At 43.8% G+C, this 22,316-nt stretch overlaps 1 protein-coding gene across 1 annotated transcript in view; it reads right to left on the bottom strand.

The window, feature by feature from the left end:
• Positions 1–22,316, bottom strand: part of PTPRT (protein tyrosine phosphatase receptor type T) — a 1,068,951-nt gene that overhangs the window by 156,538 nt on the left and 890,097 nt on the right. The window contains exon 16 of the mRNA XM_032419927.1: positions 11,064–11,093. Within this exon, the coding sequence (XP_032275818.1) occupies positions 11,064–11,093 (30 nt within the window). The remainder of the gene's footprint in view (positions 1–11,063; positions 11,094–22,316) is intronic.

Raw genomic sequence — 22,316 nt, 5'->3', positions numbered from 1 at the left:
GAAGGGAGAATAAAGTAAAATAGAGACTCTCTTAGCTTTTTTGATTTCTAATAATGCCCATTGTCCCTAAGCTGTTTTCCAAAACAAAGCAAGCTATCTTTAATCTTGAGGCTCAATTTGGTTTATAACCTTAATAAATCATATTTTCACTAATAGGGTCTTGACCACGCCAACCTTTCAATCCTTCCACTTAAAAAACATGGGTAGTTGTAATATACCCAACAATCCCTACCCTCTTAGAATATTCTGCACTGTGGCTCAAAGCCATTGGAATGAGAAACTGCTCAAGAATGAAGCTCAGCCAATGTTCTTTTATTCTGATAAAAAGCAGATTTCATAAGCAGAGGTACTGGGCTCCTTGAGGTTTCACTGTTGAAAAGAATGCTCATGAACACTTATTTCTCAGGAGATTGTTCATGGCTGAGGGGTCTTTACTCCTCATGGTGGCACCAAACTGCTATGAGAAGTGATTGTTATGAGAAATTAAATACTATTTTTAAATGTGCCTGGGGCATTTTTGCCATTTGTTAAATGGCCTCTACACATTTGTGAACAGCACACAGATAGTGTACCTCAATATCTAAAGGAAGGAAATGGTGCTGGCCAATAGGGCTCTGTCTTCTATGGACTCTGCCTTCCAAACTCAATTTCCACTAACATAACCAAAACTATGTCTATTTGATTATACTGTGGGATCAAGTTCTCAGCTGAGGTTCTGGGTTAAGTGGCCAGAGCAGGCCCTCATGATCATCTTGCAAATGCCTATATAACATGAGCCTAGATTTTCAAGCTCTCTCAGATGGATGGTTCTCAGCCATGGTTTCAGATCAAAGTAACCTGGTGGGCTTTAAAATGTGTAGCCATCCCTTGAGACCAATGAAATCAGTTCTCCAGTCTTTCTAGGTTGTGGCTTGTGGTATCCTACCTCACTGCCCTCCCCAAACATACACCAACTTGGTTGAGCTCTGCTCCCAGGAAGGAGGCATCATTCCCAGTGGGACAATGGGACCGCTCACAATAGAATGAACATTCTGCATTCTGCCTCCTGAAAACCTTGCCTCTTTTAAGGCAGGTTTTGGCAGCCACATTACAAAGGACAGACCTGTCATTGCCCAGCCCCGATTTTGGGAATAGCCAAGGGTAGACCTTCTACCTTCAACCCCAGCCTTTTTTCTGACGACTGGTCTACAAAGTCTTCTTGTGTTGAAATGACTTTGTCAACCCTTGTGGTGCTGGCCAGAATCATTAACTGACTCTGATCTCTCCCATTGGTGTCCACAGGGATGGATGCCAAGAGGAGGGGTGTCTTATTCGATTACTCAGGGGGGAAATTTTGTCAGTTTAAGAACCACTATCTACAATTGCGCCACTTCATTCTGTCTGACAAATTCTTCCATTTAACTTGTGTTGGAAGTTACAATTTCTATCTTCCCCCAGCCCCGACACAGCCAACCATAGCTCTGTCCTAGCTCAGCTTTGCCATTTAATAAATGACAATTCCCCTGGCACACATATTATATCATTTAAGATTTCATTTATTTATTTTGAGAGAGAGAGAGAAAGAAAGCATGAGTGGGGGGTGGGGTGGGCAGAGGCAGAGGGAGAGAGAGAATCCCAAGCAGACTCCATGCTGAGTATGGAGCCCAACATGGGGCTTGATCTCATGACCCTGAGATCATGACCTGAGTGGAAATCAAGAGTTGGATGCCTAACCAAGCCACCCAGGCGCCCCTCATTTCATGTCTTAAGATAATCTCATGAATTGAGCACTAAAATTCCCATTTTATATATAAGAAATAAACTCAGATGCTTAGGATTCACAACTGCTAGGTAGTGGGAATGGGATTCACACTTCTCCCTCCTCTTTTCTTGCTCTCTCTACTCCATTCCTTTCTTCCCAAGTTGTTCTCCAGCACATCACCTATTTAGTTATACACTTGTGTGTGTGTGTGTGTGTGTGTGTGTGTCTACACAGTGAGACTAAGCAGAAATGTGGGTGTCATTTCTCCAGTGAAGGGTTCTGTGTGTTCCCCCTGCTAGGCACCCTATTAAGCCCTTTGGCCTATAGATGTCTTTCCTCAAAGCAGATTTGGTGACTTCCTTCCCTTGTCATGTCTTCACTCTCCTCTTTCATGTATGCATAACATTCTTTTATAACTTTTTAACATGGGCAAGTTGCCTTTCAAGCTGTGAGCTTCTTGAGAGAAGGACATTTCTTTCTAAACACTTGACACCTAACTCAGAACTTAGCACAAAAGAGTAACTGTTCAGTAAATGCTTATGAATGACAGAATATGTTGCTTAAACAGAACAGCTTTTCTAAAATGTAGGTGTTTTTACCCCCATTTTCCAGATAAGACATTGAAGGTGGGATTGTATCAAGTGCCCTAAGCTGCAGAGTCAGCACGCCCAGGGCTCTTTCTTGCACAGTATAGTCATCTGTCTGATAATACCTTGCTAAGTACCTCCAAGCCCAACCAGACAACTAAGTGGGAAAGCACTTTGGAAGAGATAAAGTTGTATATACAAACACGATGTAATCATTATCATCATTATCAACATTGCAGAGCTTAACTAAAGCACTTCCTTCCATTAAAAGCACTACGCTGAAACACTTAAAAAAGCATTTTCCAGTTTGTGCCTCTCAGGATCCTATCTTTGCTACAGCCCTAGCTGTAAGAGTCATTCCCACTCTGGGGATACTTGCTAAAGGCAAGTGCTTTCAGGATTAAACCCATTCCTGCCCTGGAGGGCCCTGAGGAGCGCCATGGCGGGCGGGCACTTCTGACCCTCAGCTTTTCCTCTGGCTGGTTCAGCAATAGCTACAGTCTCTTCTGTGATACACAGTGAGCTCCCCCAGGCAGGAGCTATGAATGAAGATGCCCACAGCCCCCCGCCCAGCACAAACACAAGTGAGAAGCAAATGCCTGTGAATGAATCATTGTCCAAGGAAGAACTTTTTAGAGTTTACTTATCATCAGTGGGCAACAAGTGGTGACCCCAGTTAGCTGGCACACAGTGTGTCCACAGGCAATGACACGTGCATGTGGAGGGGAGGGGCATGCCACGTACTCAGATCCACTTGTCTCCAGTGGCCAAATTGAAGAGAAGCCAATGGATGTTGTGTTCTCTGAGAATGAGACTGTGAGACAGAGACTGACGTGCAGGAGATGAATTAGGAGGTGCTTTGGGGGTCAATGTCTGTGGAAGGGAAAGGGAACGGGAAGGGGAAGGAGGGGAGGGCAAGGGGAAGGGAGGGAAGGATAGGAGAAGGAGTGGGTGGAAGGGGAATTTGGTGATGCAGGTGCAGTAAAGGCTTGAGCCAACCCCATGGGAAGCTCTGAAGCTGGGGTGACTTTCACACCCCCGCATTGAATAGCTACTCATGACCTTGGATGAGGCAGCTCTGAAGGGCAAGTTGTCTCAAAGGGAGCTGTCAACCAAGAGCTCCTTCATTCTTTAAAAATTTTTTTAATTTTAAAAATTGAAGTATAATTAATATATAGTGTTATATTTTGTTTCAGGTATACAATGATCCAACAATTCTATACATATGTCAGTACTCAACAAGATAAGTGTACTCTTAATCCCCTTTATCTATTTCATTCATCCCCTACACCTACCTCACCTCAGGGAGCCACCGGTTTGTTCTTTGTATTTATGAGGTTTTTCGTTATTGCTGTTCATCTCTTTCTGTTTCTTAAATTCCACATGAGTGAAATCATATGGTATTTATCTTTCTCTAGATGATTTATTTCACTTAGCATTACACCCTCTAGGTCCATCCATGTTGTTGCAAATGGCAAGATCTCATTCTTTCTATGTTTTTATGGCTGAATAATATTCCATTTTATACACACATATGTTTATGTATACATTTTACACACACACACACACACATTCTCTTCCACAACCTCTTTATCCATTTTTCCAAAGAAGACATCCAGATGGCCAACAGACACATGCAAAGATGCTCAAGATCACTCATCATCAGGGAAATGCAAATCAAAATCACAATGAGATACCTCATGCCAGTCAGAATGGCTAAAACCAAAAACACAAGAAACAAGTGTTGGTGAGAATGTGGAGAAAAAGGAACCCTCACACACTGTTGGTGGGTGTGCAAACTAGTGCAGGCACTGTGGAAAACCGTATGGAGTCTCCTCAAGAAATTAAAAAGTAGAACTACCCTACAATCCAGCAATTCCACTACTGGTATTTATCCAAAGTCCTTCATTCTTTTTTTTTTTTTTTTTAAAGATTTCATTTATTTATTTAACAGAGAGAGACAGAGAGAGAAGGAACACAAGCAGGGGGAGTGGGAGAGGGAGAAGCAGGCTCCCTGCCGAGCAGGGAGCCCGATGTGGGGCTCAATCCCAGGACCCTGGGATCATGACCTGAGCTGAAGGCAGACGCTTAACCAACTGAGCCACCCAGGCACCCCCAAAGTCCTTCATTCTTGAAGGGAGATCTGAGTAGCACATCACAACTTTCTCCACGAGAACTTCTCTTTCCAACCACATTTCTATATGTCACCTCTCTCTGTCAACAGAGAATCCCCTGTACTCTCTTTTACCTTATTTACAAAGTTGAAATGCATTTACAGAATAGAAGCATTTAGGATCACAGGCATACCTTTCTAAGCCTGAAGGCATCACTAATACCTAGTTGGTTTTAAAACTTAAAGTATAAACTTAAAACTTAAGTATAAACATCTTCCATCTTCTTTGGAAGGGACATGCTCATTTGTATTTTCCCTGATTAAGGTGACAGAGCCTCTGACTTATAGATTTGCTCTGTTTGGTATTCATGACTGATGTGTTTAGACTCTAATTCAATAAAATAAACAATATAGCATCCATTCAGTTGCAATCCCTATCCAGATCTATCTGTTCACATGACCTAGCCCCGTGCATTTATATCTATCTTGTTGCAACAGCATTCACTAATTTTATGCATTTATAATTGTGACACAGAAGTACAACATTTCTAAACCTAAAACCAATATAAAATTACAAAACAGGTCTGATCCAAAAGTCCCCCCCCAACCCATCACCATATGCCAAAATAAATGAAAATGGATACTATCTTCTGGAGAATGGAATAGTATAATTCAGTGGGAGATCAAACAAAATGGGGGTATCAACCTCACACATACACCCACCTGTGTGTACTCATTCATGTAATCAACACAGTCTTATGATGTCTGATTTGTTCTGGGCTCTAAGTTAGTCATCGGGAAATGAAAGATGAGTAATACACAGTCCTTGTCAACAGGGAGACAGACGTGCAAATACACCACGGGCAGTCTAACCTGAGAATGGCTCATGAATGAGTGAGTCAGCGGGGGATGAATGAAAGCTGAATGCAACTACAAAGATGAGGGCTCAGTACTACGGATACTATGTCCCCTTTAAAGACACTGGAATTTTGCAGGCACAGAAGGTGGCTAGGCATCCTAGGAAGAGGGCTAAGTGCAAAGGTCTGATACTGAGAAAGGGATAGTGGTATCGGGGTGATGTGAGGATGTCAGGAGAGAAGTTGTTCTCAAAGTTGACATGCAGAGTAATAATCTGAGGTGTGTGCTCACATGCAGATTCCCGGGCCACACCTTCAGAGGGACTGAGCTGCTCTGGGGTGGGGCCCAGGAATCAGAATTCTCGCCACGGTCCTCCCCGGGGAGGAGCAGCGAGGAACGGCAGCATGGCAGTCCTTTCTGCCTTGCCCTCATGGCAATGCCTTCCATTTCTGCTTGTCAACATGTTTGCTGTCAGCTTTTGGTAATTGATACTTATCATCTGTAAATGGTTTCCTTCGATTCCTATTTTTTCTTCATTTTTATTTGAAGTGACTGATGAATTACATAAAATGATTTTTGAGTATCTCTTGATATAATCATTTTAAATTCCTCTTTACGTGTATTGAGGCGATGATACTTGATTTGCAAAAGCCTATGGTGTGGAAAGGTGTACGCACTGACAAAAGGAGGTGGTTTCTTAACTTTGGTTGAAGATCTACCACGTGCTAAGGATTTTCCAAGCATTATCTCCTTGAGTCCTTGCAAGATCTCTGTGAGGTATGCATTTTTAGGCTCCATTCTGCATATTAGGAAACTGGGATTCAGATGCTGAACAGGACCAAAGGTTGCCTTAAAGACACAGCAGCAAGGAAGGTACAGGGTCTGGAGGTATCTAAAATTTGTTGCCATTTTTTTTCTTTTTAAGAACAGATCATCTCTCTGTTGACTTTAGCTATTATGTCTTTTAATATCATCTTGTTCTTCTCATTCATTCCACACACACTTACTGGGGTTCACTGTACCTGTGAGGGGTACCATGGGGGAAAACCTCAATGAAAAAGAAACATTTGCTCCTGCCCGTGGTAACAAGCAACTGCAGTGAGAGTTCTGAGAAAAGGCCCATCCCACAGGTGGAGAGAATCAGGGAAAACTTCCTGTAGGAGGCACTGTTAGATCTGGACCTTGAAGGGTGGACGTAGGATTCAAATATGCTGCCACGGGAGAGACAGGAAGGATCTGGGAAAAAACCAAGAGTCCCAGACTGTCTGCAGACAGGGCCCAGCCCAGGTCACCGTTTTTCACCTCCTCGATACTTGCATGGCATTTATCAGAGGCTAAGTGAAACCGTTAAGTGCTCTCTCTCTCTCTCTCTGTTGGAACAGTTGGTAAACATCGTAGTGCTTTTTCAAGAACTACTACACTAAAATGTCTCTGTTTGAAACAATTACTGTGCCCATCACACACCTTGAGATAAATTAACCCATGAACACATGCCAGCTCCTAATATCCTTTTAAAAAGCAGGCACTGAAGTTGTTGGGTGCTTCTTTACTATAGAAAGGCAAAAAGGCATTCTAGAGAAGCATTTCTGTCAGCCCAGAATGCAAGGAATCATAGCTGCTATTTATAAAATACCTCCTTGTGTCAGCAACTCTGCATATACCCTCTCTCACCAGCCCTTGCAAAAACGCTGGGGAGTCACCATTGCCATCGCCACTCTGCAGATGCGGAAACAGGCTCAGAGTGGTTACATGATTGTTCAACGTCTGAACTATCTGGCAGAAGAGGTAGACATAGAATTGTGATCTAGGTCTGACACCAGAGCCCACATTATTCTGCTATTTTTTCTTGTGTGCTGGACAATGAAGGGCTCCATTCTAGACTCTCCTCTGTCCCGAGGTCTCAGTTCCTTTGATCTATAGCTCTGTTTATCTTGGTCATTAGCACTCTGTGGAGCACTCTTCACTCTAACCCCTTGGCTGCATCTGATCTGGCAGCCTGGTGCTCTCAGCTCTGACCAGGCGGCAAATCCCTAGGACAGCAAATCCTCAAGGGCCTCCTTGCCAGTCAGAGATTGCTACCACTTCTTGTCCCTAGCAAGGCACTGAGGTCCATGCATGGAACTGAGTTTCTGCAGGCAGGCAGACTTGCCCGTGGATCCTGGCTCTCCTGCAGTCTGGCCAAGGGCTGTCCAAGCCCATGGTCTAGGCAGGAGCTCCTCCATCCCCTGAAGAACAGGGCTTAGTGAAAAGGATGGGCAGGGCTTGGGGGCATATGGTCCTGGATTCAACCCCTCGCCCTGCCATATCCTGCCTGTGGGATCTACACAAGTCCTCAAACCTCAGTCTCAATGTCTATGTAGGCTCAACACAGTCACATGTATCTTGCAGGGCTTGCTGCAAGCATTAGAAGAGCCTGACCCGGGGCGCCTGGGTGGCTCAGTTGGTTAAGCGACTGCCTTCAGCTCAGGTCGTGATCCTGGAGTCCCGGGATCGAGTCCCACATCGGGCTCCCTGCTCAGCAGGGGGTCTGCTTCTCCCTCTGACCCTCTTCCCTCTTGTGCTCTCTGTCTCTCATTCTCTCTCAAATAAATAAATTAAAAAAAAAAAAAAAATCTTTAAAAAAAAAAAAAAAAAAAAAGAAGAGCCTGACCCGTACTAGTGACCAACTGGTAGTTCTTTTCAACTTCTGCCTGCTTCTTAACTGGATCAGGCGTGCCTCATTCACCTTTGTGTCTGCAACAGCAGACACATGGTGCAGCACACAGTAGGGAGCTCATAAAACAGGATGAATCTTCAACTCCATCCTCCTTCTACCTCAAAAGTCTAGGGCAGGGATTGGCCAACTATGGTCCCCAGGACAAATCTAGCCTGCTATTTGATTTTTTTTAAATAAATTTTTTTATTGAAATACATCCATGCTCCTTCACTTGCACATCATCTATGGCTGATTTCCTGTTACAACAGCAGAGTAGATGCAACAGAGACCATATGTCCACAGAGCCAAAAATATTTACTTCTAGCTCCTTATGGAAAAAGTCTGTGGACCCCTGAGCTTGTGCACAGGATCTTTCAGTGCAAGGAGAGCCCTTGGGGACCTCTTTGTTTTGGGGAAAAAGATTCTGGGGCTTTTAGAGGGATCCAGTGGCTCTCCAAACCTGGGGGAAGGGTATTACTTTTCCTATTTTATAGATGAGGCAACTGAGACTCTGGCTAAGTCAGTGCTTCTCAAACTTTCATGTGCAATGCGAGTCACCTAGGGCTCTTGTTACAATGCAGGTTCTGATTCAGGAGGTGTGAGCTGGGACCCTCGTGCTGCAGTTCTAACACACTCTGGGTGATGCTGCTGGTCTACGGACCACACCTGGAGTAGAGAGGGTTGAAGGTACCCGCTCAGGGTCCATACCTAAGACTTGGGGGAGTGGAGTTCTGAATCTGGAAATCATGAAGGTCAGCATTTCCCTTGTGTTTCCTTTATTCCATCTCCATGCACCTCTTAATCCTATGGTCTCACAGAACCTGTCGTGCCTCCCCAGTGGGGCTGCTTCCTGTCCCCAAATAGTCTGCCCCCAGACCTTCTCTTCCATAGCTGCCAGCATCTTCAGGCTCTTCCTTCTGCAAAGGACTTCTCCTCTTGGTTCTGAAGGTTCTCCTCATACCTCTCTGTCTACTTTGCCAGTTCTTCTCCTCTGAATTGTTAACCATGGTCAGTTCCTGAGCTGGCATGAGTTCCACGCTCTAAGATCTCTGACTTAGAACTCCTAAATTTGCACAACTTAAAGATCCCTGTGTATCACTGCACCTTGAACTACAAGTACTTGAGTGTCTGTCCCCTATACTCTCACACTGTGATTTGATTCTATCACAGTGCCCAGCACAGTGCCTGGTATGAAGTGGGCATCCAAAGACAGGTCTAAGTACCATGGCTAACCGACGGAGGAGGTGAGGTGCCCAGAGGCTGTGATGGGTCATTGCAGGCCCATACCTACTGTGGAACACTGATGCCAGAAGAACCTCTGGAAGATCAGAGGAGCTCCTAGGGGCCACCACTACTGTCCTGACCCCTTATGCTTTCTGAAGGGGGAAAGAAAGAAAACTAACATTTCACGAGTGCCAACTGTGTGCCAGGCATGTTACAAGATCCCTCATTCCCTGAGTTAGGCACTATGACCCCTATTTAGGAGTTAGGAGAAATAAGGCTCAAGGAGTTCAGAAGATTTTCTCGAGGTTTCATAATGTGAGTGACAAAGATGTGACTTGAACCCAGAGCTTCATGACTCCTAAAGCTCATTCTCTTTCTACCACAGCAACAACACCCCACATTGTTTTAACCTCTATGCCTTTGCAGATGCTGTTCCCTCTGCTTAGAATTCTTATTTCTTCAGTAGTAAATCCATCTCTATAAACACTGATAACTATCCCTGCCCCATTAAAAAATTAGTCATCCAAGTAAGTGCTCCTATACCAGAGTACATATAGGCACCTCTCAGCTGACATTTCAAGTATTTGGTTTTATCCTAGACCCCAGAGAGGCTTGAACACTAGGAGGGTGGGGCTCAAAGTCCTGGACATCTTTCCATCCACAGTGTCTGGAACATAATGAGCATGTTCAATGCATGTTTGTCAAATGAATGAATGAATGAAAAAATAAAGCAATTCTCTGATACTTTTAGTGTTGATGGTAGGAGTCCATTGGTTCCTATATAACATGATGGCAGCAGTACCAGAATCTTATCTGCTCATTTCCTGGCCTATTGACCTGGGACCCAAACACTGAGCAGAGGGGATGGGAGAGCTTTTTGTTGGTCAATTCTCATGAGTAAAGTCTTCAGCAGATGATCACTAGCAGACATGGCCTCCCTCATAAGGCTGGGTGTGCCAAGAGTGGAACAAGACATGGAATGATGGACAATACACTTTACCAAAAGCCAGGCATCCTGAGTTTTAATCCCACTGGATGTGTGATTTCACACACTTCTCTGGACCTCAATTTTCAAACACTGGAAATGCGTATTAGGGATATGGGACTCCTTCAGTGGTTTTCTTAACTTTTCATTACCAAGGCTCTGTTTATGGAGTTTTTTCCCCTTTACCTTTGTGTTTTCAAACTTTCTGGTTTAATAATGAGAAGAATCATCACCTTTATTTAGAAAGTGCAAAAAAATTGAAAGGCAACAACCAGCTATGACTACCAACAAAATACATTGGTAACATGAGATAACTAATGCCAAACCCCAGACTGCGATCATTCCAGCCCAAAGCAAAGACCTTGGATGTTTCTGTCACCTGTGAAGCTGGTTCTAGGTAAAGCCATGGTTCCCTGTAGACTTACTGAAATAGTGGAAACAGCCACTATGAATTTCTTTCTAACCTTTGAGCCCCTCGAGGCTACATATTCCCCAAGTAGATGCCAATGGGCTCTGAAGTTGCTGAGATTGGTGATTCTGTTTTATCTCTGCAAGTCCTGCAGGGGTATTAGGTTGACCTCTTGCTGAAATTCAGGGATTTCTAACTAGAAAATTATACTACCTTTACATCTCCAAAAATCGGGGGGAAAATCCAAGATGGCAGAAACATAACAGACATAAACAATGACAGTGCATTTTCAAATGGAAAACATCTATGTGAAATAAAAACTTTGGGGCTACAGATAACTTAGACAGAAGTGAGTATGAGAAAACCAACAGACACTTGGTTGGTGCAGGAAATGCATGCTACAGGTTCCCTTACAGGGCACGAAGCAAAGTTTCCCCGGGTCGATACTTACAAGTAATAGGAGTAGGAATAAGCATTTCTTCTATATATTGATGGGCAGTCAGATGAAGGAAATGTCCAAAAAGGGGGAAAAAGAAAAGACAAACAAGAATTAGATTTATATGAAATCTTGATTCTTAGAAATGCACATAGTATTTCAGCATCCCAAAGCTCAAGGAGATGCAAGTTTCTCTAATCATCTTCGCTGAGAATCAGATACTTTCGGTGGTAGAAGGAGAGAGAGAAATTCTTAATGGTGGAGAAATTCACTACTCATGCAGAAAAAGCCATGTCTAATGTTGGCTGTTTTAGTTGTTTGAAAGTTCTTTTCTTATGGTCAACTAAAACTAGCTTCCTTGTAATTATGACTTTTTTGGTCCTGGGTCAGACTTTTCTGGCCTTCTATAACTATTCTACCACTCTTCCACATGATAGTGCTCTTATGACCTAAGGAAAACCATAATGACTTCTATGTTCTCTGTTTCAGGTCAAACCACATCAGAACCTATTTAGTAAGGTCATCAGAACCTATTTAGTAAGGTCATGCCAAAAGCAAGGTAATCAGGTAGCTAGCATTCAAGATGGCTCCCCAACAATCTACACTTTCCATATGCATGCTCATGTGTACTCCCTTCCCACACTGAACCAGGACTGGCCCTATGTGACCAACAGGATGTGGTAGGAATTACACTCTGAGACTTTCTAGGATAGGTCAGAAAGAAGACTTGGAGCTCTGTCTGGGTCTTCAGAACTCTCAGCTGGAACCCTGACTCTCCATGTAATAAGTCCAAGTATCCTGAGGTTGCCGTCCTGAAAAGACCAAGTGGAGAGATGCTAAAACTGCATGAAGAGAGACATCCAGCCAGCTCCTGCCAGTTGGATTATGTCAACAGAGACCATTGGTGTCATGGAACAAAACAAGTCATTCCCTTCAATCCCTGACCGAAGCACAGATATATAAGAAAAATAAGTCACTAAATTTCAGGTTTGTTACATATCAATCATCAGAACAAAATTCAAACTTTATCATTAAGAACACTGCACTAAGAGAAAAGAATTCCAACCTTCAGTCTGAACAAACTACAACTTGAATAAATTCTCTGTGCCTTTATTTCCTTATCTGAACCTCATAGGAGTTGAACTAGGTCATTAGTTTTCAAATTGTGTTTGTAGGATCCTGGGGGTTGTGTACAGTAGCCTCGCTGAAATGGGAGAGAGGGAAACTGAGCAGGTAGGACTGCTGGTCCCCCACCATCCACAAAAGTCAGCACTTCTCTATTTTTTTCTATTTTATAAACTGAAATTGCATTTAAAATTTCACATGACTAAGAATTCCGCTCTCCAAAATGAAAAATCACTACCTGAAATCTCTTTCCAAGACGTCCCTTCTAGCTCTTGGCTTCTGAACAATAAAAAACTCAAATAAGTCCACGATATTCCTTTTGTTATAACTTTTTGTATTTTGTAGGAAAATAAATAGGAATGCTTTTATCTTACAGACTTAGCCACACTGACAATAACTGATACATTTGTGGATTGAGAAAAATTGCTGATAATTAAGGTCCCCAAATATCCATCTGAATAGGCAAGAATAGTTCCCTTCCCTCTAGAGTTATTTGGTTAATTGCAACTGTTATCCCAGTTGCTTGGCTCAGGAATATGCAGTCTTTATATCTGTAGCGTGGGAACATGTCCTCAGAGCCTCAAATTTCTCCCTCTTGAGTAGGAAAGTAGCCAAAGTCCCCTAGGCAGGGCCACCTCTAGGATTTCTCTTATTCATCAGGAGAGCCCAACCTCTAGCTCCAGAAGGAAAGTGATTCTGAGAGCTAAGAAGCTATGGCAGAAAGGAAGCCCCATGTATACTTAGGAAGCTGAGCTGGGGAAAATGAGCCACAGTGCAGAAAGATCTGGTCACTCATAAAACCGTTCAACATGTTGGGTCAAAGGAACAGCAGCCCTAGGTGATGAAAGGGGTGAGGAATACCCTGCTCTAATGGGTGGGAGATGGAAGAGCCCACGCAAGTCACCATATCCCCCTTGCCAACCATACAGGTTCACACTGTAAGGAAACCATTCCTCTCCTTCATGGCTGGCTCTGTAGTCCTGTGCCTAGAAATGTGATTCCTTGGGGAAGAAAGCTAGGGTTCCATTTTATGAAGACTTACAGCTACCTATGTTCTCCATATTGTCAAGAAAAGTGGCTGAGATATGAGAGGGCAGGGTTCTGATCTCAGCTCTTTCACTTGCTCACTGTTACATCCTGGGCAAGTCAGTTCCTCCCTCCAGACTGCTGTTTCCTGATCCATGTACCAAGGTGAATGGATGACTGCCAGCCTAAACAGCTTTGAGGAGTAGAAATATGTCTTTGTGTCCCAGCACCACCACTTGCTAACTGCATGGCTTTGAATAAGTCACTGAGTATCTCTGAGTCTCAGGCTCTCCACATCAAGGTTGGGGGCAATAATTATCTATTCCCAAGAGTCATTGTGGGCATTAACATTAATCTAAGTTGTATTCAAATTGTATGTGATATATAATAAAATATATTAAGTAAATCATATTAATCTAAACACCTGACATTCGTAGTCCTCAACAAAGGGGAGTTCATGTCCCTGCCTCACCTACAGATATAAGGTTTACTGCTTCTCACTCTGGTGACCAGGAACAAAGTGTTCACCTCTACAGGAATGTTAAAAATCGTAATAAGAAAAGATACTTATGGAGCACTTACTATGTATCAGACATTGTCCTAGGCTCTCATACGTTAACTCATGTATTCCTCACAACCACCCTGACAGATGGGTATTATTATCATCCCCACTTCACAGAGGAAGAAATTGAGGCAAAGAAGCTTTATGTAATTTGCCTAAGATCAAGCAGCTAGTAACCAGATTTGATAGCAACATGGCTCTAAAGTTTGTGTTCTGGACCACTAGCTGGTGCTGTCCATGAAGAGGTAAGAAAGCAGATGTATGTTGAGCAACACAGTGGGTCTGGCATTGAGATGACACATGCTTTAAATCTTTTAATCCTCCCTACCACCCCATGGAGCAAGCATTATTGTTCTCATTTTTGGTTGAGGAATCTGAGGCTCTAAGAAGTCACTAGGTCTATTGCCTTGTGTAGTTTTGAACCACCAACTGCAAGGCCTCCATCCTGAGCCAGATGTCCTCGCCATCAACAGCCCCAGGCTGCACTCAATATTCTGTACTTTCTGGCTTTTCTGCTTTTAACCTTCAGGATTCACCTCTGCCAGGCCACCTCCTCATGACAACATACTTCCTTACTTTCAAATCACCTCTTCCAAGTAGCTTTTCTGAGTTATCCTGGTTGTCACCAAAAGCCAGGTGCTATCCTGACCCAGCTTCAAGTCAACTCCAGAAGAACAGCAACTGGCAAGCTTCTATTAACTGAGTAGCTTTTCCCAATTATATTGCAAAGTGTTCCAGGGCAAGGATTACAGTTCTTTACTGTGTGGCCACAACACAGTATACATGTGTGTTTTCTCTCAGGCTTGAAGAAGATTTACTGAATGTTTAAATTTACAAGGATACAGTGATATTGCAAGTAACAGATTGCCTGAGACCAAAAATCTTGAGCAGGAAGACAGCTGTGCTTAGAAAAAAACAAAAAAACTCCAAACTTAATAAATCACATACTGCAGAATCTTCTTTTCAGCTGGCTAACAAGGCTGACTCGAGGTACAGCTTTCCTTTGTTCCATACTACTTAAACAGGACTAAGTTATCTATTTAACTATCTGTTTGACCACCTACCCATCCATCTAGTTCATAAACCCACCCGTCCACTCTTCTATCCATCCATGCATTCATCTATGCATGCATCCAACCATCCATCCCTCCATCCATCTAACCATCCATCCACCTACCCACTTAGCAATTTATCCACCCACTTATTCATCTAGCCTATAAACCCACACGCTCATCTACCCTTTCATCCAACAATCCATCCATCATTCACTCATCCATCTTTCCATCATCAATTCAGCAAACATTTCTTAAGAGCCTACTATATGCCTGTCCCTGCCAAGTTCCAGAGATAGAAAGACAAATGAGATCTTGATCCAGCCCAAATGTCTTGATGAGAGAGGCAGATAAGAAACTTGTAAAACAAAGAGTAATAAGAGTTACCACTTAAACAGCAGGACGTCACTTACGTGTCAGGTACTGTGCTAATACAACATGTAGACTACTTTATTTAGTCCTCACTCTGTAGCATTATTATCCTTGTTTTATGGATGAGGAAAGTGAAGCTCAGAGAGGTTAAACAACTTACTCAAATTTATATAGTTGGTAAGTGGCTGGCATGAATGAGAATCCAAGCAGTCTGACTCTAGAAGCCTGCATTAATAATCACTATGCTATACTGTCTTCTGGAGTGATAAGTGGCATGAAGCGGCAACACAGGGAGCAGTGGGACCATATCCAGGGGTAAGGGTGGGGAGGGGGTACAGATAAGGTGGCATAGAGTCTGTGATGCTTGAGTTGTAAAGTCAAGGAGCATCTAGATGGATGGAGGAGGAAGGGTACTTCCAGGCAGATGGAACTATCTATAAAATGGGTGGGTCAGTTAGCAAGGTGAGAATGTCAAAATATTGGCAGGGCCTAGTTCCCAAGGAGCTGAAGGACCTTAGTCTCAATACCACAGCTCATAGGGAGACCCCAAAGAGCCAGTGGCCAAATATTTTTCTAGATGAATTATTCTGGCAGGAGTGTGAGAAGAAAGTTGGAGGGAAGAGGGATTGGGGTCATGAATGCTACTGCAGGAGTCCAAGCAAGAGATGTTGAGGGCCTATCTCATAATGGCCATGGGGAAGGAAAAGTGAATGTGAAAGGTGAGTCAGTAGGCGATTAAATGGGAGCATGCTGAGGAGGACCTCCAAGGTTCTAGTTTGAGTGACTACCTGAATGAGTGCAAACAGAAGGATTCACTTTTCAGTGTGTGGAGCAAGGAGCTATTTAGAATGGGGTAGGCAAAACAGCCAGCATGACACACTTAATTTGGGCTGCTCTCCCACCTCAAGAAACCACTGAAAATTATGTCATACAATTCATCTCAGTAAGTCCTGTTTTATATTTCATTCAGGCTAGATGGTGTTTAAGAGTGTGGCATCCATTATCAGATTGGCCAAGTTTGAGACCCAGCTCTGCCACTTATTAGCTATGTGACTTGGGGCAATTTCTTTAAATTCCACATTTTGGTTTTGTGATCTGTAGCACACTATAATCTCATAGCGGTACGGTCTCTTTTGGCTGACCCAGAAGTCCCCTTTTCCTATTGCCTCACTTTTCCAATCCTGAATAGACAGTATGTTCCCTGAAGGCTCAGACCATGCTGTATCTTTCCCATGTTGACCTTTCAGCCTCACATCCTCACCACAGGACTGGTGTACTCTTGATGTTCCATGTTGATATTTGGGTCTGTGTTCTGAGTGAAGTTTTCATGCCCAAGAGACAGAGTTAATCCTGGGCCCCATCTGTTCTAATTTCACTGGGCTCCTCCATTCAACATGTTTTTAGGGAATCCCCAGTATCCACATGGCACGTTTGTGATAAGGATGAATTAGAATAGGCAGCTGATGGTCTAGTGGAGAAGATAAGATATGAATACAAATGACAAATATAACAGGGATATACCATGGATCCTAATAGAGGGGATCCAGATGGTGAAGGGATTGTGTCTAGATTGGAGGTCAGGAAGGGTTTACTGGAGAAAGATGGCTTTTGAATTAGACCTTAAACGGGTAGAATCTGGTCCCACGGAATGGAGGAACACAGGCATTGAATGAGGAGGAGACTTCACAAGCAAAGGTATAGGAATGGAGTAAGACCATCAGGAAATCTGCCAGAATTACTGTGAGCAGGAGGATGGCGTAGCTTGACACAACTCTCCAGATGACCTAAAACATATGCTTCTTTTCTCATCTCTACTCCATGAACTATTGTTATAAGGGAGGAGAAGCCATCAAGGGATTTTCGACAGCAGGTTTGGGAGTACAAGTTTCATTCCTGAACCATCACTCTGGCTGCACTGTGGAGGGTGGGTAGGAGGGGTGGGGCTGGGGAGGAGACTCATGCAATAGAGCTATAGAGGTCTGCACTAGGGAAGGAGCAGTGGAGGGAGTGAGGGGAGGATGTGACCCAAGAGAAGGTAAAGACTCAGGTTCAGAAGTATCAGGGTGATACAACCCCATCAATTTGACTGATGGAATGAGAGGTAGTACCTGTCACTAAGATGGGGACACAGGATCATGAGCAGGTTGGTAGGCAGGTGATGATTGGGGCTTTGACCATGAAAACCTTGAGGGATTTTCAAGGCAGATATCCAGAGGCAGGTGATACAGGGCAGTGAAGCTCTGTTGAGAAAAGGCGAAAGCAGAAGATCCTGCCCTCCTGGGCCATTTCCATCTCAAGGCCAGCAAAACTACACCCACAGTGTGGATGCATCCACACCTGAAGACCTGGGCATATGACACAGTGGCTGCATGCAGGGAGTGTCACTGAGTCTTCCTGGGGTCTGGGGGTTGTGGGAAGACTCAAGGAAGAGGGAACAGTTGGGAGTCCTACATGGAGGAACTTGGGCTGAGGGTTAGCGATTGGCAGGAGGCTTGTAGGTGAAGACAAATGTCCAACAGTTGCTTCAGGGCACTAGTGTGCACAACAGCAGAGAAGAGCAGCAAAGGATACCTGAACCTGGGTTGCCTGTTTCCTATTCCAGGATTCACTTATTTTCTACTAGTCTCCATAGACTGACAGAATAGAAGTTACGAGCATTCAGTTAACTCTCTGGAATCACAGAGCCTGGGTTTGTGTTTTGATTCTCCAAGGTCATGGGCAAATCGTAAACCTTTTTGAACTTCAGTTTCCTCTTCTCAAAACAACAACAACAACAACAAACACACAAAAAAACCCCCACAGGAGTACCAACGTCCTACCCTATTACGATTACCTGTAGTATTAAAATCAGAATATGGGGACCATTTAAATGGAAAATGTACAAATACGTTAGAATGTGTGTACTGATTGTAGCACCGCCCTTAGCATATTAGCAATGGGTTTGGAACTGGCTTGGTCAGTTGATGGTCACGTGAGAGATGAATGCCCCTGTTGACATTATGCTTTATGATCTCTTAGGCAGGTACAGGAAATAAAGCCTGTCCCAACCATTAGCTCACTTGATCTTCAGAACAACCCCATGGGATTAGCTGCATCTCACAGTTGAAAAAGCAAGAAGCTGAGCTTTGTTGTTTCTGCAAGGCTAACAGAAAATAAATGGGACTGTAGAGATGTGGACCCAGTTTTTCTGCTTCCCTTTCCACAGCAAAAAGATGTCTATACCTATTAGACTGGGAGCTCCTAGGGCAGACCCAAGTCACAGAGAATCAAAGTACACCAAGAGATGCACATTTTTCTCAAAGTAGGCTATCATATCTTAAAGTCAAGACACTCCAAATTCATTCTTAGAAAAGTTACTATTTGGACAAAGCATGGTTGGCAGAAGATCAAGGCTGGACCAAGAAAAGCTGGGCACGGGGAGGAAGAGGGGAGATAGAGGTGGCTAGAACCATGGGTAGGGACTGACTTCAAAAAGGTCTCCCTAAAAGTTGTTCAGTTTCCATTTGAAAAGTAAAAAGGAATGGAAAGGTTAATGTAGGATCCAGACAAGTCTTGGGGTACAAATCTACCAAAGAATCCTGCTTTACCTAGCTCCAGTGTTTCCCCGTGCAAAAGTAAATGGCTATGCCTTAAGCCTTGGAGGACCATGCTCAGACTTCAGCAAGTGTGTCCCAAGGATTAAACTGGGACTATGTGAAGCCTGTGGGCATGCACACATACGTGCATATCGCCAAAACAAACATTAAAATGTAGAACTTCCCATATGTGAGTGGCTAATAAATACCTTCAAACACCAAGGTTAAGGCACTGAGGCTTGAGCTTTCCACCTTCCTTTTCATTGATGGCACCCACAGCCCTATACTAGTAAGCCAAGGGACCACACCTAGCAACATATTCCTTTGGGAGAGGATGTCCAGCAATTCTAGAGGGAGGAGGCCAGGGAAGAAGATGACCGGGATTGTAGTAATGACAGTCTCTCTCTATTTCAAAACTCAACAGGGTGAGTGAAAAGGAGGTATGTTCTATTACATAATGGCACAAAGAGACCCATTCTAGAACATTCTGAGGTCCAGATGTGATCAAGAGAACCAGGAGTAAAGGATGGAGCCATTATCCAGCCAATATTCAATATCCCGGTTAAGAACTGTATCAGGGAGGAGCTCCAGGTTGCTTTCTTTTTTTTTTTTTTTTAAGATTTTATTTATATATTTGAGAGAGAGAGAATGAGAGAGAGAGTGCACATGAGAGGGGGAGGATCAGAGGGAGAAGCAGACTCCCCGCCGAGCAGGGAGCCTGATGTGGGACTCGATCCAGGGACTCCAGGATCATGACCTGAGCTGAAGGCAGTTGCTTAACCAACTGAGCCACCCAGGCACCCCCCAGGTTGCTTTCTTAAAATGCTCATGTAACCCTTTGTATCTCCATGTAGTTCTGATTCTGCATTGGCCTGAATTCAAAGAAGCCCTCTCCAAACAGCCAAAGGTACTACGCAAAACCTTCAACTTGTATCTTTGGCAAATCCTGCTTGAATCACCCACCGACATTTCACATCCCCTTCTGCAACCTTACATTTCTCAATACCCCCTTCATCCATTACAAAACAACCAAGCAACAACAACAACACAATTGATTTAGCTTCTTTCATTAAGTCTTTCCCTTGGTCCTCTGTATCTCTAGCCTATTCTCCGTCGCTTTCTGGTTCAGTATCACCAAAGGAAACATCTAACAGCAAGAGAAAGACCCTCATCAGAGAGTCACAAGGAAGCCCCAAGGCCAATGATGATGAACACTGCAGGGAGAATCGAGGGACATCTTATGTGTATTGAAACATCTGGCTGTGCTTTGGGGAAATTTTTGAGCCAGGTGAATCCCTTAGGATTCAAGTCAGTGGAGGGAGGTGCATCAGGCATGTGACTTCTGAGAGTTCCTGCATCCAGGAATTAACTCTAGGTCACACTGGGATACTGAAGAGATGCTGACACCAGGATCCTGAGTGTGATGATCTGCCTATTATTTAGGGGTTTCTTTTCCTTTAATACCTCTTCCTTTTAGGTAGCTGCAGACAACATTCAGGCCAGCAGTAAGTTAGTGACAGACTCAATTGAACAGTGAAGCTTTCCCCATACTTCTATATGGGGCTGGAGTCAGAAGAGCTAAGGGAGCTCACCAAATGCTTCACTGTCCTTTGGGGGCATCTCTCAACATCAGAAGACACTGTAGGCTACTGGAAAGAGCACAGACCTATATTTATGTTCTCTTTTTCTCTTATTTCCTTGCCCTGCACCCATCTGTAAATTATTACTCTCAACTTTTCCCTCTCTCTTTTTTCCAAAAGATACTGTGTATGCAAACAGTGATTAGTCCCTGCCCCTGCCCACCCCCTTTGATGCCACATCTCAGATTTGCCTCTTGGGGACAAATGGTGATCATGCGACTCCTCTTGGTTGGGTCTGATGGACGGTTTTGATACAGGTGAGCAATGATGAAGATACACAGGAGAGGTTAAAACCACACAAAGGACTCACTTTATACTTGTTCCCACCCTGGAAACAGAAAGCCCTTTCCTCCCTCCCGAAAAGTCACACATTGCAGAAATAGCTGTAGAGAAGGAAGTGAAATTTCTTCACAAGCTCACAGATGATGGTGACGTGGGTTAAGCCAGGCTTTAGAAAGAGCAAAATTGGAAGAGCTTATCTGACTTACAAATCAGTGGCAAAGAATGAGAACATTTCAGGTCTATCAGAGAGGAATGCGATTCTATTAAATTGGTTACTTTTTCCAGGTAGACAATCCCAAACTCCCACCTCTGCCTCTAATGCGTCTGAGACTCTAAGAAACATGTCAGCAATCTTACACGTGCTTACTGCCTCCAGAGAAACCAGACTTTATGTTTGACTTCACCTAATAGCAGCTGACTGATTACTAAGACCTACAATATGGTCTTAGGGATGATGAGGATATGACAATACGGTGCTGTCCTTAGTGCTTCGGGGGTTCTTGTTCCCCAATATTAATGTCATACCTTCCCTTCCCCCTCTCCCACCAGAAAATCAGTAGCTGGGTAAGAACCTTAACTCTCCCGTCATTCTATTGAGAGCCTGAGGAAAGGAGTGATCCTGTTAGACAAAGGATATCAAGAAAGGACAAGATCCTACCAATAAGATATCCTGGCCAGAGGGAGGACTAGCTGATTCAGAAGAGTCATGAAAGACACAGGGATATTCTGGTGCCAAAATAGCTAAGAGAAGGCTGACTGCATGTATAGTGGGAACCCCAGTATTTCTGACTCATTGAACACTGGAAAGGGAGATTTAAAAAAAAAAAAACTTTCTGCATTTATACTCATGGGACTCCTTAGGTAGAAGCTGGAATTTGTCTTTAGGACATTCTGTCTCTTTGCTATGGTGGGAAACAAATTTCATGAGCACTTTTTGCTTCACAGAGGGAAGCAAGTCCCTGGTCCTTGTTATGGGTCTTGCCCTGAACTCTGTGAATGACCAAACAAGCAGAGCTTCAGGCTAGGGTGTTAAGTGGTTTGTTTAATGATGTAAAATTATCTTCAAGTTGGGGGCAAGGCATGCTGCAGCATATAATATACAATGTAGATGAATGTTTTGTTTGCTCTGGCTGACTAGGGGAGTGGGAAGGAGGAGACCAAGACTGGGACTGCCATGTTGAAATTGAGAAGACAGGGAGGTGGGTGGTAGGTATGGAAACATGGTGCCAGCCCAGGGGTCAAGGAGAGGTGAGCCCTGGGACTCCCTCTTTGGAGGAATAGCCTTGCATCCTGGGACAGTGACAGCTGATACGCATCAGCTTTCCTAGATGAATGGTTCCTTTCCCTCTCCGCAATTCCCTTGTGAATGTCTGATAAACAAAAGATGTCAGTGCAGCAAATCTTGGGGATGTGGGGATAAGGAGGAGTCTGTACCCTGGTTTTCATGAGAAATTCAACAGGCAGTAACTGTGTTAGTGGACCCAGGAAGACACCTTGTTGAGAAATAACAAGTAGCAACAATCCAGCTGGGATGATATTATCAGACATACAGTAGGAAGGAACCTTCCTTCGGGACTACAGCACCACAGGAGGCTTTATCTCTGCCACGCGGGGGTCAGCTTGGGATACTGCTG

Source organism: Phoca vitulina, unplaced genomic scaffold (assembly GCF_004348235.1).
Source record: "Phoca vitulina isolate PV1807 unplaced genomic scaffold, GSC_HSeal_1.0 scaffold22, whole genome shotgun sequence".
Lineage (NCBI taxonomy): Eukaryota > Metazoa > Chordata > Mammalia > Carnivora > Phocidae > Phoca > Phoca vitulina.
This window is presented reverse-complemented; position numbering and strand designations above follow the sequence as displayed.